This window comes from Euprymna scolopes, chromosome 42 (genome assembly GCF_053919585.1).
Source record: "Euprymna scolopes isolate OS-2025 chromosome 42, ASM5391958v1, whole genome shotgun sequence".
NCBI lineage: Eukaryota > Metazoa > Mollusca > Cephalopoda > Sepiida > Sepiolidae > Euprymna > Euprymna scolopes.
Window position 1 is genome coordinate 202501 of NC_136523.1, and position 17175 is coordinate 219675.

The 17175-nt window shown below is 31.7% G+C and overlaps 1 protein-coding gene across 2 annotated transcripts in view; it reads left to right on the forward strand.

The window, feature by feature from the left end:
• LOC145266899 (myosin regulatory light chain LC-2, mantle muscle) overlaps positions 1-17175 on the forward strand; it is a 37529-nt gene that overhangs the window by 5607 nt on the left and 14747 nt on the right. The window contains exons 2-3 of one of the 2 annotated variants that reach the window (XM_080122670.1): positions 9249-9268; positions 11999-12049. In XM_080122670.1, the coding sequence (XP_079978796.1) occupies positions 9257-9268; positions 11999-12049 (63 nt within the window). In that variant the 5' untranslated portion in view covers positions 9249-9256. Of the gene's footprint in view, positions 1-9248; positions 9269-11998; positions 12050-12146; positions 12255-17175 lie in introns of both variants that reach the window. The other variant, XM_080122669.1, reaches the window with a different exon arrangement.

Below are 17175 nucleotides of genomic sequence, written 5' to 3' on the forward strand. Positions count from 1 at the left end.
TTCTGATCGCATTTTCTAGTTTCTTGATCATTCCGCGATTATATATGAGAAAATATCTCTTCTACCGTAGAATATGTCTTGTAGATCCTTCGATGTTGATCATTAGTGATGAACTGCTTTCATTGCACAATTCAGGTTTTAAATTATCAGCCCCGCTCCACTGTTAACCCAAACCTCTCTTTAAAGGAAAATACTTTATTCTCAAATATAACATCGTCATGCTACGTACCACTGCAAAGTAAATGGCTTCACAGAAAAACATCTAATATTCTTCTGTATCCGTTTCTACTTATGTCTTTTTGTTGTTGGTGTCACCTCGATAGAAAGGACAATACAAGCGGTGGTTACTGAATGAAAAGAACAACCAAAGTAAAAAAGAAATCGAAGCAAGTTATATATATATATATATATATATATGTGTGTGTGTGTGTGTGTGTGTGTGTGTGTGTGTGTGTGTGTGTGTGTGTGTGTGTGTGTGTATGTATATTATTATTATTATTATTATTATTATTATTATTATTATTATTATTGTCCGTGATCTCTGCTTATCTCAGCGTTGAATGCAGTTTGAGCTCAGTACGTTCAAATGTATGAAAATGTAGAGGATATTCATCTATTTTCTGGCGTTGAATCTACCGCGAAACTGCAATAAATTGTTAATATGTGCCCTTTTGGTTGTTTATTTATTATGATGAAGCTCTATCTAAAAAAATATCGAGAATCTTGTGTATGAATATCTGCTGTTCCAATTTGGAAAAATTGATTTTCATTACACCCTGCATAAAAAAAATGGCGAAAGATAAAATTTCTATATTATATTCAAATAAAATCATAGAATTATGTCAATAATTTAATTTTTCATATATAAATTTTTATTATCCTTTCTGATGACACCAACTGTTGACTGTTTATTTAGAAAGGAAGGTGTTTTCTGAATTCTTTTTAGACAGCTATTTGTTTTTTCGCCCGCCCTCACCACATAAAATGGTTTTCTCTGGAGGCTAGTCACCCCTTTTTCTGGCTAATTTTTCTATGTAAGGATGTATATTTAATGCGTTTTAAAAATATAAAACTACACATTGGTTTTTATTATAGAGTGGTGAATGAGATGTGCTTGCGTGTTTAGATGCAGTGTGACTTGTCCCATAAATAGGTCCATATTTATTTGTCTCCCTACGAGAACAATTAATGTGGGTAAAATCCAATTTCCAAAAAGAGGCACTTTGTATTGAGACAAATTTAAAATTTCCCCAGTCTAGAAGGACTTCTCTGTTACTGACCGAAGACAGAAAAGATGAAGTGTAATATCAGAAGATATACTACCGTTTATTGATAAAAAAAATGTAATTAATTGATTACAAATAAAAAAAAATCCACTCCTCTATCCCGCAGAATGGCCATGGAAAAATGTTTCTTGCCTCGTCTGTTACGTTAAATATTAACCAAACGTAAACCATTGTAGGCTTGTGGCTCAACTGCATACTTCGTGTTTCTTACGTATTCATAGATGTTTATATATGTCTATTATAGTATTCACTTATAAACTAATTAACCGATCATTATGAGTTTTGGAACGCAGCTGCTAGTCGTATAGATGATCAATGTGAGCTATTGATTTAATGATGTGAGTTTGATTTAGTTTATGAAAAGTGGGCAAAAGCAGGGAGGGGTTCGTTAGAATTCAGATATCACAATTTTTCTGAAATTTAAACAATATAAATTAGACATGAATTAATAAATATTCCTAATATTTTCATTTCTTTAAAGAGTTTTCAGGAAACAAAACCTTCCATTTGAAAATTCAAATATTTCCGATTTACATTAAATTTTATCTATATCATTAGACACCAATTAAAGAAGATTCCTTTTTAAAACGTCGTAAGTACTTTAGAGATTTTGTTGAGTCAAAATCATTTTCTTGAATCAAAATCATGAAATGGATTTTAATCAATAAGTATTCCAAGCATAAAGTTTAGTAACATCATATATCTTGATTTTAATCTTCGTTAAAAGTGGTGCAAAACTGTTTTGCTCAGGGAATGAATTCTACCTGTCCTGGGACGGGTATGGTTGTAAGTCTGTTGCATTGTTGTAGTACGGTCATATGATAAAAATGATACGGCACCCAAAACGGAGATGAGATCGTTGTTCATCTGATATACCTATCAGCTGTTCTCGGATTACACCTGCTGTAAGTAGATGCTTGACGCCAGTGATAGGTAAAATAGGTCGCAAGGTAGATATGTAACCAGGTAAAATGTACGGCGCTCAAAAATGGTTCTTACTTTCCCTTGTCAGAAGTTTGAAACCAAAAATAACGACAATGTTGGGATTCTTTCTTTTCTTTTTCGTTTTTACCAATAGGCAGCATTGCCAGTTCAAACACTCGTTACCACCCCACAACCCTTCCAGCAGCAGCCCTCCCGGGGTTTGATATATATATATATATATATATATGTGTGTGTGTGTGTGAAACATAAGCTCCTTGAAGGCACACGGGAGAAGTATGTCCATTCCCTAATTTGAAGATATGCAACAGCTGCCTCCCTTCCTTTTCTTATATTCGTACGCTGCGCTCTTTACCGACTGCTGAATCAGCTCACATTTCAGCTCGCGTATCTTGTTTTTTATCCATGACGATAGAAACTTCGAGATTTCAGTATTTTTCTAAAGAGGCACTTCTATTTAAAATTAAGAAGAAAAAAGTAATTGAAGATTTTTTTATATCCAATTAAAACAAATGTAACAACTTTCCATTTTAGTTTTTGTTTTGTTTTTATTTTCAAATATTAATCTGCCTTCACCTGTACATATGCTCACCTCCTTGAACATTCATTTTAACAAATGAGATCGTCTGATCGACAAAAGTTTAATTCATGATCGTCATCTGTCGCTGTTTGCTAATGATTTCTTTCTTTCAAGATCAACTGTTTCAAAATCGAACAAGACATCATAAGTAGATTAAATGTTAAACTTTCATTTTATCGACAAACTTATCCGACAAATAGTTTTACGGCCAGAAGAACAAGGACAGTTAAGCATTGATCGTGGAAATGAAATGAACAAAATTTGATCTGTTAGGTGGACAGTTTATGATAAGTATTTGTTGGCACTGGATTTGAATGCGACCATGTTTTAGCCTAAAGGGAAGTAGTCTCGTTGGTGTGTTCCACAGATTGAGAATGTTTGTAAATTAATTTGATTTGTAGATGTACATTTTGTAAATATATATTCTGTAAGCAATAGATTCCATTTTATCCATAACTGTGGGGTCTATTCTACCACTATTCTAGAATAGACCTCATCTGACAGTAATGGCAACTAAATGGCAAATTCATACATTGGAGTCTCAGCACAGGATGTAGTTCACGATCATACAACGGTTGTGTGTAAAGTGGTTGAGATGCCGTAAACCAAGCAAACTGTAATCAGATTTGTCTAAGCAGTGTTGTGCAGTGGTAAGGGAAGCGCTGGGGTGATGGCTCCGGTCAACCATATTGAAAGTACTTTTCTTATAATATTTCTAAGTACAAAGACGTAGCATGCTATCAAGAACTTGGGATCGGGCATCACCAGACCTATGCACGTTACTGACGATGACCAATCAAATTCGTTCTTTTTTTACAATGTGTTTCATTGCGACATTGTCCAAATAAAATCTCTGCGAGATTTATTAAATGAACCGATTCCAGACCAGATTTCAGATCAATAACCAATTCTTGATAACTAATTATTACAACTAGCAAACAAATACTATGTCTATTTCAATTAGATCACCAAAGTTAAGCGATATTGGGCTTAGTCAATACTAAATTGGGTGATAATTTAGGAATAGCAAGTGTGTATGTGAGAGTGATCTCTGCTTATCTCAGCGTTGTATTTAATTCCCTTTGATTTTTCTTTATCACTAGACTAAAACAACGTTAGGCCAGGAGAGGTGCGGATGATTGCCCCACAATTCTTTGCAAATTTACGAAGGATACCCATTGTTTCTCGAGACTGAACTTCTATATGTTTAGGAAATTTTTAGACTAGAATTAATAATAATAATAATAATAATATATATATATATATATATATATATATATATATATATATGCATATAAAAATTAATAAGAAAAATATGTAAATGTTTATATATTTTATAATTTTATTTGTTGACATATCCAAGTAAAAAATGCCCGTTAAAAAACATGTTCGAACACTTCCTTCAAACTTCTTATATATATCCTATACATATAATGAGTTTGAATTAACTAATTTGAATAAAGATAAAGTGAGTTTGCAAAGCCAGTTACACAAAAAAAAAAAAAGCTCCACAAAACCCAGAGTTGGTCAGCGAAGGAGAAATCCTTCTAATATTTTTATTTTTGTCTTAATATATTTTTCCCGTGCTTGAGGGCTGTATTTTCTTCGCAGAAAATTCAACATTGCGTCTAATTCTATAAGACCAGGGACTGTCATAGGAAAAATTCTGTCGGAGTTGGGGTTAGGGTTAGGGTTCGGTGTAGTCTTCCCTCCATCAACTCAGTCATTTCTTTTTTTTTTTTTTTTTTTTTACGAGGATTTAGTTTATTGTCGATTGCTTAATGCGCACCTACCGGAGAATGCAGAGGGGTTTCATAATAGCTAGTTTTGTAGAGTTAGAGTGCGTTTTCGTGAGCGCTGCCCCCTTCCGACCTTGTTCCATCCTCCGGTGATGAGGAGTACATGAATCGACTGCTATAAAGTTACAAACAGATTTAAAATTTTAAAGATAAAATTACAGGTGTAAAAGTAAATCGGGTATTGGCTAAATGTTAAGGACAAGGGCTATACATTCCGATTAAGCATAACTTAATACGCATTAATCTATTTTTTTTCTTACATTCCTATCCACGTCTGACGGGGGGATAAGTCATTAGCTGAAATAGAAATGTGCTGCTCCCCACTCTTCCATCCAAAAATCTCTAGTCAGTAGGCAATGCGGCATGTGCTTAGCGTAAACAGACATCCTTAACTATTCAATTACATTGGCATGTGGCCAAAAAAAGAGTTTGTTATCATCACAAGCACCTCACAAACATACGAATCCCCAATTAGCGTTCATAAAAAAACGCTTCCAAACATGGGCAGTGGGTAAACATAAGAGCCTTTAGTGCGCATGTGCAGAATTGTACGTTCAATAGAACTTTTATCGCTGTATCTTTAATAGATATGTATAGAGCTAGTATTACCTATTTCAGATATTCAACTGAGATAGATCTAAGGAAAGTTTAGGCAGCGCTCCAAGGCCTCCTTAGTTTCATTTTGCTCTCCTTTAATTTGTCTATCCCCGCCTGTAGGTAACTTGGAGAAATTTACATTTTTTTTATTTACTACTAATAGAATATTTATTAAATCAGAAATAAAAATAAGGAAACTAATTAAAATATATTGAAAAATATTGTAAAACTGACTATTTTTTATTACGTAACATTGAACGTGCTGTTTTTATTCGTTTCGGCACTATTGTTGAACGTAACTTTCAAGAAGCGTTTTCATTATCTCTATTCAGCCAAGATACCGCGTGTCTGTGTGTTTCTTGCCTATTCGTTAATTAAATAAATATACATTAAATTATTTCAATTTTATTTGAGAACAATTCATTTTAAAATGGTTAAAATCAGAATAAATGCTCGCTAAACATATTTCAAATCAATAAAATGAATGACACGTTTTGAAATGCATTTATTTAAAAATTGTACTACATTAGTTGACAAAACGACATTAGTTGATTGTGGTAGATTTTTAAAATGAGTGAAGTCGGAATTGTTTATCTTAGCGAGATCAGATTAATCGCAAATCATTACATTTTTTTTCATTGTGCGTGGGAGGTGGTAACGTACGTATTGAACACGAAATGCCTTAATTGTTTGGCTTGAAGTTAATTTAAAAAAATCTTTACGCGCATTATTGCCGTATCAAAGAATTGAAAATGACTGAAAAAAAAACAAAAAAAAAACAAAGCAAAAACGCAAAAAGTGAAAAAATGAAAGACAAGTCTGGACCTTGTGGGTGGGTGGGGGTTCAACAAGAATTGACCCTTAAGATGCGTACATTTAATCAACGTGTTCAACAATGAAAACCCTATTTCAAACTTAAGTGTGACAGACTAACAAACGGCTTTTTGAATGCATTTAAAATATGTTAGTTCTTTTGGATAAGATACAAAGTGTAGTATCAGAACAGATTTTAAATTTTATTATTTGTCCTCAATCAATGAAGGAGAGATACTTCTAGATTGAAGTAATTTTAATTTCTTTTAAAATCTATAGTGTCCTTTTTAGGAAGCTAGATTCACCCCATTAAAAATTAACTTATCCCACTCTGCCCTCGATGGGGAAGCAATTAAATAGGAACAAATTGAACAACATAGAACCTATTATAGATATACTTGGACACATCTAAGAAGAGATGCGAAATGGCCAATAAAGAAATAAAAGAAATACAAGGTAAAAAAGAAAAGAAAGAATACCGAAAAGTAAAAAAAAAAAAAAAGATAGAAAATAAATAAAAGTAAGTGTAGGAAAATATATAAAAATAGCATCTTCTGCTTAGCTGAACCTGTAATCTAAGACTGGTATGTTCTACATGCCACGCCATAAAAGGTATGGTGCCAGTTCTTGCTCGCTGTTCTAAACTTTGGTAACGCACCGATGCATTTCTTCTTCTTCTTCTTTTTTCTTTCTTTCTTTCTTTTGCTATCTCTCTCTCTCTCTCTCTCTCACTCTGTCTCTCTCTCTCACACTCTGTCTTACACACTTGCAAACAATTTCAGACACATCAAGTAATCAATTAATAGAATTATTTCTTTTCCTACGACAACAACAAAAAACGAGAAAGATGTTTTTCTTTTGCTACATTTAAATCATTTAAAAAAATAAATAAAGAGGGGTTTTCACACGATTGATATATTTTATTATTTTAGAATTTATAGAATGGGATCAATTTCGTATATAAATATAATGTAAAATGATCCCTCATTTTTAGGCTATTCTAACGTTTTAGAGCAGTTAACAACATTTTTTAATCACAAATCCCAAGTCCGAGTATGATTAGGTTTTAAATTAGATTAGGAGACTGTAACAAATCTTTGGAAAAAATAATTATTTGGCAACAATAATTTATTGGAATGTTTTACGAAAATAAATTATGGGGGGAAAAAGGATTTTTTATGATTGCAAACATTTTATTTTAAGGAAATTGAATTTCATAAACTTTGCTTTGTGTCTCACGCAATCAACGTGACATAAACTTTGCTTTGTGTCTCACGCGATTATTCAACGTAAACATGATTGCAATAGATACACAGGAATAAATATAATCGTCTATTGTATAAGTTATAATATTGGGTATAAATGAGTGTGCTTAAAGAGTTTAAAATATCACATACAACAATGACTTAATATCGGTATGAGGGGGCAATGCAACCCTCAGATTAACCAAAATGACTTAAGAAAGTTCAATATTACAGAACAATATTTCTTACATGAATCCAGTGATTTTGAAATAAAAATAAAATAAAACTCCATCTCTCTCTCATCTTTTAAACATTTTAATCTGGTTGTATTTATCCGGTCTTGTCGGGATTTCTTTGTACTTTAATTTTTTTAACAGGTTATTTTTAAAATATAACTTTAAAAGTTATTTTCATAATATTATTTGATTATTAACTGACCAAAATGTGATAAAACTAATTTTTTTTTAGTTTTATAAAATTATTGGATGTAAATAGCTTCCAAAACTTTAAATGTTTGGATGTGACGATTTTCTAATAATTTTAAAGCCAGTAATGATGTTCTATTCCACAGTTTAAATACTTTCAAATTCTTTTCTACTTTAATCTTTTTCCAACTATTAACAAAAACTTTTAAATGACTGATTTGTTTTCGAAGAAAAAGCAATACATTTAATTTTGTAATCAAACTATTTTTTCAATATAATTTATTTGTTTATTAGATTTAGTTGAGCGTTTCTAAACTAATTTAAAGCAGTTCCGTTTGTGCCCTGCCTGTGTTCGTTGCAATAACACACTTGTATAATGGCAAAATATTATAAAAAAGAATTTGATGTTTGTCAAAATGTAAAAACATTTTATCAACATATTTAATGTTTTACACAAAAAATGTCACCACCTAAAACATTTCTTCTTTGAAAAATGCCGCATAATTTACATGAAGTGTTCCCCAAATTCTAGTAAACAAAGTTTTAGGTGAAGTATAAATCTGTGTACAACATTTTAAAATCTGTACTTTATATATAAAAGGCACTTTGTGTGTGTGTGTGTGTGTGTGTGTGTGTGTGTGTGTGTGTGTGTGAGAGAGAGAGAGAGAGAGTTTCCTATGGCTTCTAAAATGGCTCGGCCAATGTTTTTGAAATTTCACACAAATGTACTCTATGTGTCTGAGAGTGTTCTTACATATATTTTCCATCGGAATGTCAAGATAAGTATAAAAAGCGATAATTGAAAAAAGTCGATTAAAGAAGGGACAATCAGATTTGAGGCTAAAGTTAACAGCCCAACATCGCAAGTGCATTTGAAAAAATTTATCACCGCACAAGCAGAAAGGTCTGGCATATAATATCAACAGTAGGTTCTTTGAGAAAACTGGAGTGCGTTCGAAACTAATGTTTCTGTTTAGAGCAAAATTGAACCATGATGTTTGACTTTTGCAGTTTAAACTTTCATTTAAGCCATTATATAAAATAATTTTATAAAACGGTCTCTACAATGCAATGTAGACTACTATTTATTGTGGACTAAGTCACTGCGGGGAGGTATGTGGAGCTTCCTCCTGGTGCACCGTGGTGGGTCCCCGATCAGAAGCAATTAATTGATTTAATTGAAAAACGTGCAATTTTACCGATTTCGGTGACAAAAATATGGGAAGTGTGAAACATTTGGTGATCCTTTTTCAACTCCGGGTAGCGTCAGGTTCCTTTGCTAGGTATTAATAAAAGTCAATCTCTCGTCACCTGACTGGATTGATCAATCTGCTATCAGCTCTGGTATTTCTGAATGTACTAGCCTTGCTAATCACACCCCGGTATTTCCTATACTGACCTTTTAAAAACATATTCTGCTAATTTACTGTTACAATAGCACCATTTTCTATCTGAAATTCTATTTTTGAAAGTTTAAATAATAATTGTTTTAAACCATGTTCTTTATTTTGTCTTGTTTCAATGCTGAACTAATGCTTTTCTCTTTTCTTTATCTTTTCCAGAAACAGATATGGGTGACGAGGTAAGCAGAAAGAAAAAACTTGCTAAAACATCATGTTCTATTATTACCAGCGAAGAAACGTTGAACTTCCTATGCTTCCATGGTTTACGCCGTTGGGTTTTTTACCTCGGCATCCAAATCAACAGGGCTATTCTCGTAATGACCCTGTTGATTGATTGCGTCAATTTGAGTTTTGAAACGATTAAAATGTCACCGTGCCATTTTAATGGTCTTATACTCATTCATCGAATTAAATTTCTTATTTTAATCGATTTTAATGGCACATTAAATATTTAAAAAAAATCCCCATTGCTTTTTATTTTCGCCAATAATATGTTTTTTCATTCTATGCTATCGATTTTCTCCAAACGAGATGATAGCTGAAAGAGCTCTAGAGAGATTGCCGCCCATGTTTATATATATATATATATATATATATATATATATATATATATATATATATATATATATATATATATATATATATATATATATATATATGCTAATATCAAAACGCGGTGGTGATATTTTGAATACTGGCCAAGCCAGTTTTATCACAAGTGTCTCTATCTGCTAAATAACACACAGACACGCATGAAGTACGTGAATCGTGAAGCCACCATGAGAAAAAAGCTCTCATACAAACGTATCTTGTATTTCTGCGTTTTCTCTTTGATTTATATTTAAATTTACGTTTAAATATTTATTTAATGATATGCACATAAATATATTTCAAATATATTTTTTCTCATAATATTTTATAATATTTTATACATCTTTAGAAGACACAAAACCAACATTTTCTTCGGGCATCACCATATTAATCTGCACATTACTGATGATCATAGATCATTTAGCACAGAAAGTTTTTTTTTAATTATAATTTTTTAATTTTTAATAATTATTTTTTGTAACTATTATTGAGCAGGTATACTTAGTAAACTGATTGTACTTCCTCATTTTGAAATCTCGTATTTTACTTGAAAGCCAATCACATTTAAAACAAATTTATGTAATTATTATTTAACATTTTGGAATTTCCTTCCTGCTCCATGTTTCCCTTATTTTCCAACATGCAGAAACTTAAATGTAATGTGAATAAACATGTTATTGCCAAACTCATCACCGTATTCATTGGTATCTTCCCTAGACACCCACACTTCAGTGTCAGCATGCCTTGTATGGGGGTGAATAAAAATTTGTTTATCGACTTTTCGCATAATTGTTTGGCATAAAATTGAACCGTGATTCAAAAAATAAGGAAAGAAAAAATGGAACTCTTGTTATAAATGATTTATAATTTCAAATGTAATCTAATGTTATTCTACTCCTTGGCAGTTTTTGGAAGAAAAATGTTAAAATGGAACTATATTCATGTGGTTAATGGCACAAATAAATGTCGTATCGTTTTGAAAGATTTTGATAATTACATGAAATTAAAGTTTCGATAAAAACATGTTATTTTTGCTATGAAAAATACTTTAATACTTTGTTTATTCATTTTGTATCAAAACAGAATATTACAACAAGAAGCAAAATGCAGAAATCTTCGTATATGTTCTACATGTTCGGACTATGATATCAAAGGGAGATAATCCACGTTTAAAATAAACGTTTAAATATCAAGTGATTATCAAAGTATGTTCAATTATTATGTAGGCGTTTATGGCTGGACTATCTGAACATTTTGGACTGATTTATGTTAATACTCTTTAAACGTTTAATCTCAAAGGACATTCGGCTGAAATCAGAATGACAATATTGGCATTTGTTCCTGTAATAATTTTATTCTGCCCAAAGACATAATTTATCAGTGAACTACATTTGACACATCGGTTCTCGTCAGATCACCGAAGTTAAGCAACGTTGAGCCTGATTAGTACCAGATGGGTGACAATTTGGAAATTATAGGCGCTGTATGTGCTCTCCGCTTTTTTCGGCATTTGTTTCCATTCGTCTTGCACACACGCTTCACTTGCCACTGGTATTTAACAATGTCGATTCAGGAGAGGTGTGGTTGGAGATTGCGCACCTCCTGCCCCAAAATTTCGTGCGCAGGCAACCTTTCGTGGATATTCATAGATTGTCAAAGACTGAAGGAGCTCCTACATTTGTGCAATGAAGTGAAGTTTGAATAACCTATCTACCTATCAATATGCTCGAACCAATGACCCTGGATTTTAAACTCAATATCGTTAACTAATTTGTTAGTAAGCTAACTGCCAAAGTCATTTAAATACGGTTTTTATTATCAACTCGTACAGTTTTATTACATGTAAAATTATTAACCAAGAGGAGGGAACTCTGACATTACTAAAAATAATATATATATATATATATATATATATATATATATATATATATATATATATATATAATTAGAAGAATACACATCCCAGTTTTTTCATTATATATCAGAAGCAGCCTACTGCTCATTATCTGTGTGCAGATGTCACAGAATTCTCACAATGCCGTCACACATTTATTTCCATACACTTTTCTTTGTTGATATCTATAGACTTAAATATCGCAGTCTATCACCTGTCACTGGAAAGGTGTTAGAATAGCAATCCAGAAAAGACCAAATGCTACACAAATGAAATCGGTAAGTACGGAGCGTTCGTCTCGACAACCACTCCCTCCAAGCGACCAATCAAATCCTTCCAAATCTATCGCTCCTTTCATCTTTGTTGGCATGTCTTGATTAATGCTATGTACTCAATAATGTAATTGAGATTTTGATTTTTCTAGGCCCCCAAGAGAGTCAAGCTGTCCCAGCGACAGATGCAAGAGTTGAAAGAGGTAGGACGGACGTGAAGTGACCCTTCACTAATTCTGCTTGTTTTCCCCCTAAATTTTTGTGCCCCTTCAAACCCATCTCCAACCTTCTTTCTTTCAGGCCGCTTCTCGCAAAAAGACCAAACCTTCTGGCAAACCCCGTACACAAAGGGCTACATCGAATATATTCGCCATGTTTAACAGAAATCAGATTCAGGAATTCAAAGAGGTCTGCTATACGTTTACAAAAAAAACGATAAAAAATATCTTAAAAAATAAAAGATGGCGTCATTGTCTGATGACGTCACTCAGGTTGGTGTCAGACAGTGGTACACTGAGAATGGTTATGTGTCCCTGAATGAAACACAACCTTTTTATTTCCTTATTATATCGCGGCATGATTCGTTATACAATCATAACGATTAGTATTTTTTTCTTTGAAAAGAAGATTACTGCTAAAGATATCGTGACCTCCATAATCTATTGCAAAACTAACGACATTCGCAAAAATGATTCTAATGAAAGTCTTGTAAGACCTCTTGTAAAAAATGATATACCGCATGAGCAGACGACATGTAAATAATAGCTAACTAACCATATTTCTTGGCCAATCACCTTTTTTCAGTTGCAAAATCCCAGTAGAACTTTATATTTATTTATTGGTAATTCAGTTTATTTATTTTATTTGTTAATTAATTACCTTTTTTTATTTTTGCATCCCGATCGTACTGATATGCGACATTAACTAAAGTCCAAAGCTTCGGTGCTAGTGATTGGCTCTAATTGCTATAGTCTCGTAGGCTTTGATTGGTCCAATTCATTTCTAATCATACTTTATACACTCTTCTGTTATTTTTTTTTTTGTTTTTTTTTAGTTCGCTGACACTCCTTTCCCACTTTATATTATTAGTAATGATTTATTATTAATTTATTATAATTAGTGTTTTATTGTTGACAAAAAATAACAATTTAGTTATACTGATATATCTAATTAAAAAATATGTAATTATGTTCTTTTATACGACAGGAACGCTTGCGTTTTCTTTGATTTAGAAACAAAAACGTGAACCATCTATATGTTCGCGTATGTCAAAGTACGTACTAAAAAATGTTTAATCTATTTCTGTAAACCTATATCAGAAAGTCGCTAATTTCAGGTTTAAAAGAAGTTTTTTAAAAAAATTATCTTAATCCGACTGGCAAGCATCCCTTAGACTTAAGATTAGTGGTAGGGTAAGCTTCTTTTGTTTACTATCTTTTAAGCTTGGGATTAGTGACTTAAGTAGAAACATTGAATTTTTAATTGACCGAAATTAACGATAAAAAATTCGATATTACTAACAGTTTTCAACACTTATAAATTATTCAAATCGGTAGAAAAATAAATTTTAATGCGTTTGATAAAAGTTATTTGTATATATTATCAATTTTACGGCTGTTAACTACACAGCATAATTACCGACTTTTGTCTTTAAACTTTCGTTGAAACCAGAAATTACTTCATACCGATAGTTGAGAAGCTTCAAAATTATTTTTAAATAGTCTCATCATAATAAAGCCATGTCAGCCAAGTAAATTGGCTGACATGGCTTTATTATCGTGGTTCTTTATCCTTATAATCCCCAGAGGATCTTTTAGACATTTTCCAGATACACAATCGTTCCATGTTTTGTCAATCTTTCCACCGTTAGCAAAGGAAGCTCTAAATCGCCGCGGATCTGATCAGTCCAGCATTTTAGAGACCTACATAAGGTCTTTTACCGTGAAATTATCCTTTGTATGCTCGGTATATATTGCTTCCGTGATGTTTTCTGACGACGTAATATTACACATATATTTGTAATTAATGTTAAAGCCTTTAACTTGTCGGAGAGAAGCTAATTTCTGGATTAAAATAAAGTTGAAAATCAACTGCGAAATATAGTTCATTACTTGCTCTTAAATCAAAGCAAAACAGTAATTTTACCGTGCGCTACTGTCGTATTAAAGAACTCATAATTATTTATTTAAACAAAATAAAAAAAGACAAAACAATGAACAAAGAGGCAATAAAAGGATTGATGAATAAGTAAAATATAATTACATTAACTAGAGATGCAATAGAAATGGTACTAATGCAGTATACGAACCAATACTGATCGGCTGTTTCTGTAATAGAACTGAAATTAATGATCACAGAAAAAAGGTTTTACGGAAATTTATAATGCGCTGAAAGGTGCTTTTTTAAAATTTCTTTTAGCTATAGTTATAAAATTTTTATTTCTATTTATTTATTTATTTTTACATTTTTTTTATATCTATAGATTTAAATATCGCCGTCTATCATCTATCGCTGGAAAGGTGTCAGACTAGCAAAAGGTGCCAGAATAATTTTATCTTTGCCTATCATGAGAAAATATGTCAAACAACATAAAAATGTTCTGCTCAAAAAGATACCAATTCAAATCAAATTCATGAAAGGGGTTCAATTCGAAATTCTCGGAAAAAAAAATTCACCCAAAGAAGGCTGGAGAATACAGCAGCCGAAACGTTGAGAACATAACATCCAAGATGATAATAACAGATCGAAGATGTAAATGATACCAATTGTCGTCATCCCATAAATTTGGTCAAATAATATTGAAAGCAATGTTTATGATTTGTTTTAGTTCGTTATATTCTACGATTTTCAATCTAATACGCCTAAAACTGGCAACAAAAAATGATATCAGTTTTCAGTATAAGATATCAAACCATGGCTTGAGAGGTTGTCCCTCTGGATGTTCTTGGAAGAGAACTATTGTTTCCCAGAAGCTTCGAGAGAAGTCAGGCTCTGAAATTTTACTAATTCCCTCATTTTTTTTCTTTCCAGATAACCAAACATTTTTTGTCCTATTACAAAACTTACACCATTGAAAAAAAAATCCTTAATTTTCTTTTCTTTTAAATTCTTCCTTTTTGCCTTCGATTTATTTTGTGAAATTCTTATTTTTTTTTTACATTTTATTTTTTAAATTCACAAATTTTATTTGTTAGACCAAATTTTGATGATCTTTTTTATATATATATACTTGTCTTTCTGTAACCCTCATGTTTTGGCTGTTTCCATAATTTGTGAATTGTTGTAGCGATGTTAAAAATTTCAATTGTGTTTTTGTTGTCCCTTAGAAAATAGGTTCAACACAATGATTGTTTGTTATGTGGTTAGGATCGTAATGAATAAAAACCCCTGACGATTGTGCAGTATATTATACAGAAAAATATTTATAAAAACAAATAGCGAACAAATAAACGTTACCAAATGTAATAAAAGTTACTATTTTCTGGATCTTTTTAAAGTATTTTAAACTGTCTTACTGTATTTTAATATTTTGTTCAAATGCGATCACATTACCGCCAGAATTCAAAATGGGTAACTCCAGTTTTCGCAAATCACCAAATATTTTTTGTTAATTTTCTTCTTTTCAATAAAGTAAAAAAAAAAGTTTACTGAGTTACCCACTTTATATTTTTTTTTTCACACAAAAACAAGAAAAATCACAAGCTTTAGTGATGCCCGCCAGGTTTTGACATAAGGAAAATGTTACTCTAATGCGATCGTCTTTGAATGAAGTATTAAAATGGAAATAAAATGCTTTAAAATACTTTTAAAATAATTTAAGTAAGTAGAAAGGTAACCTTTATTGCCTTTGGTAACATTTATTTATTGACTTTTTTGTTGCTAATACAATCGCCAAATCAAAATGTCTTCGTTTTTGTGTGGAGATGTAATTTAAATAAACAGCAATAGTGTCAGACGCATCTCGCATATTTTGTTTAAATAAATTATTTTTTGTATCTGAAGGATTGGGCGATCTGATAATTTGGAAAAAAACGTGGGATTAGTGAAATGGACGTACGAACGTGAAATGTAAAAATGCGTATTTTTATTTAGATAATACGAATCCCGGCAGTAATTTACTCATGAAAATCAGATTTTTTAGGTATGGAAGGTCTTAATAACTTATCTTGTAAGTTTATTTTGCTCTCCTCACTATTATCCCAGTCTAATAATATTAAACAAGCAGCAACAGTTGCATTAATGTATACACACTTTTCTTTTTATACTGTTTTACTTTTCATTTTTTTTCTTTTGTTTGGCTTTTCCTCGACACACAGTTTTCTTTCTTTCTAACACACTCGCAGGCGTCTGTTTTAATGTCACATATATAAATCTTCTATATTCTACGTCTATGAATCTCTTGGACCAGTATTCAGGAGAGTTGTAGGTTATTTGGATCATTCATGGCTATAAAAGTCTGATTTTCGTCAATTATTATTATTATTATTATTATTATTATTATTATTATTATTATTATTGATGTATTCGTAGCAATTAAACATTGTTAAAATGACACCATATAGAATAAGTTCGGAAGGGGTCGAGTGAAAAATAATGATAGACAGCAACATCACGTTAACACACTTGTTTCAATTAGCGAAGTTAAATTACACCTAGTCTATAAATTCTGGTGATTTTTGTGAAGGAAATAAAGACATTTGCGCGTGAACTGCCTTCCTGGGGATTCTGATCAATCGAGAAACGTGAAAGAAGCTGCAGCAGCGTAGGTTAGAGTTAACATAGGTTGTCTCACGTGACCTTCCCTCCCACTAACGGAACAGAGATTGGGGTATCTGTTACCCAATCTATCTTGTATCATTGAAGACAAGAGAGATAATCACTAATATAAATTCCAATACTTTTATTTCTAAAGATATTAAACTGATGAAAAACAAACAACAAAACTTTTTATTACACTTATTTTTGCTAGTCTTGAAATTCGTAGAAATTATCCTGAAAACGGATCGGTAGTCTGTCGTGTTGTTAAACTAGCAAGAAACGTTTAAAATGACGATTAGAAAACTACGCATGCGTGGTAGGTTATAGCTGAATTATCCCCCTTTGTTAATATACAGAAAAATACGATAATGAATAATTAAAAAGCATCCCTCTGCCATATTAATTTTCAGATTCATTATAATTCTATCTGCTACGCTGAACTTTAACTCTGAACTTAAACTCCGAATTTTACATATGTTGACTTCTCTAATATCATACTATCTATCTACACAAATAGTATACATAAGCGGCTTATTTTTAGTCTCAATGAAGCTTGTGTGAGAAGTCTATA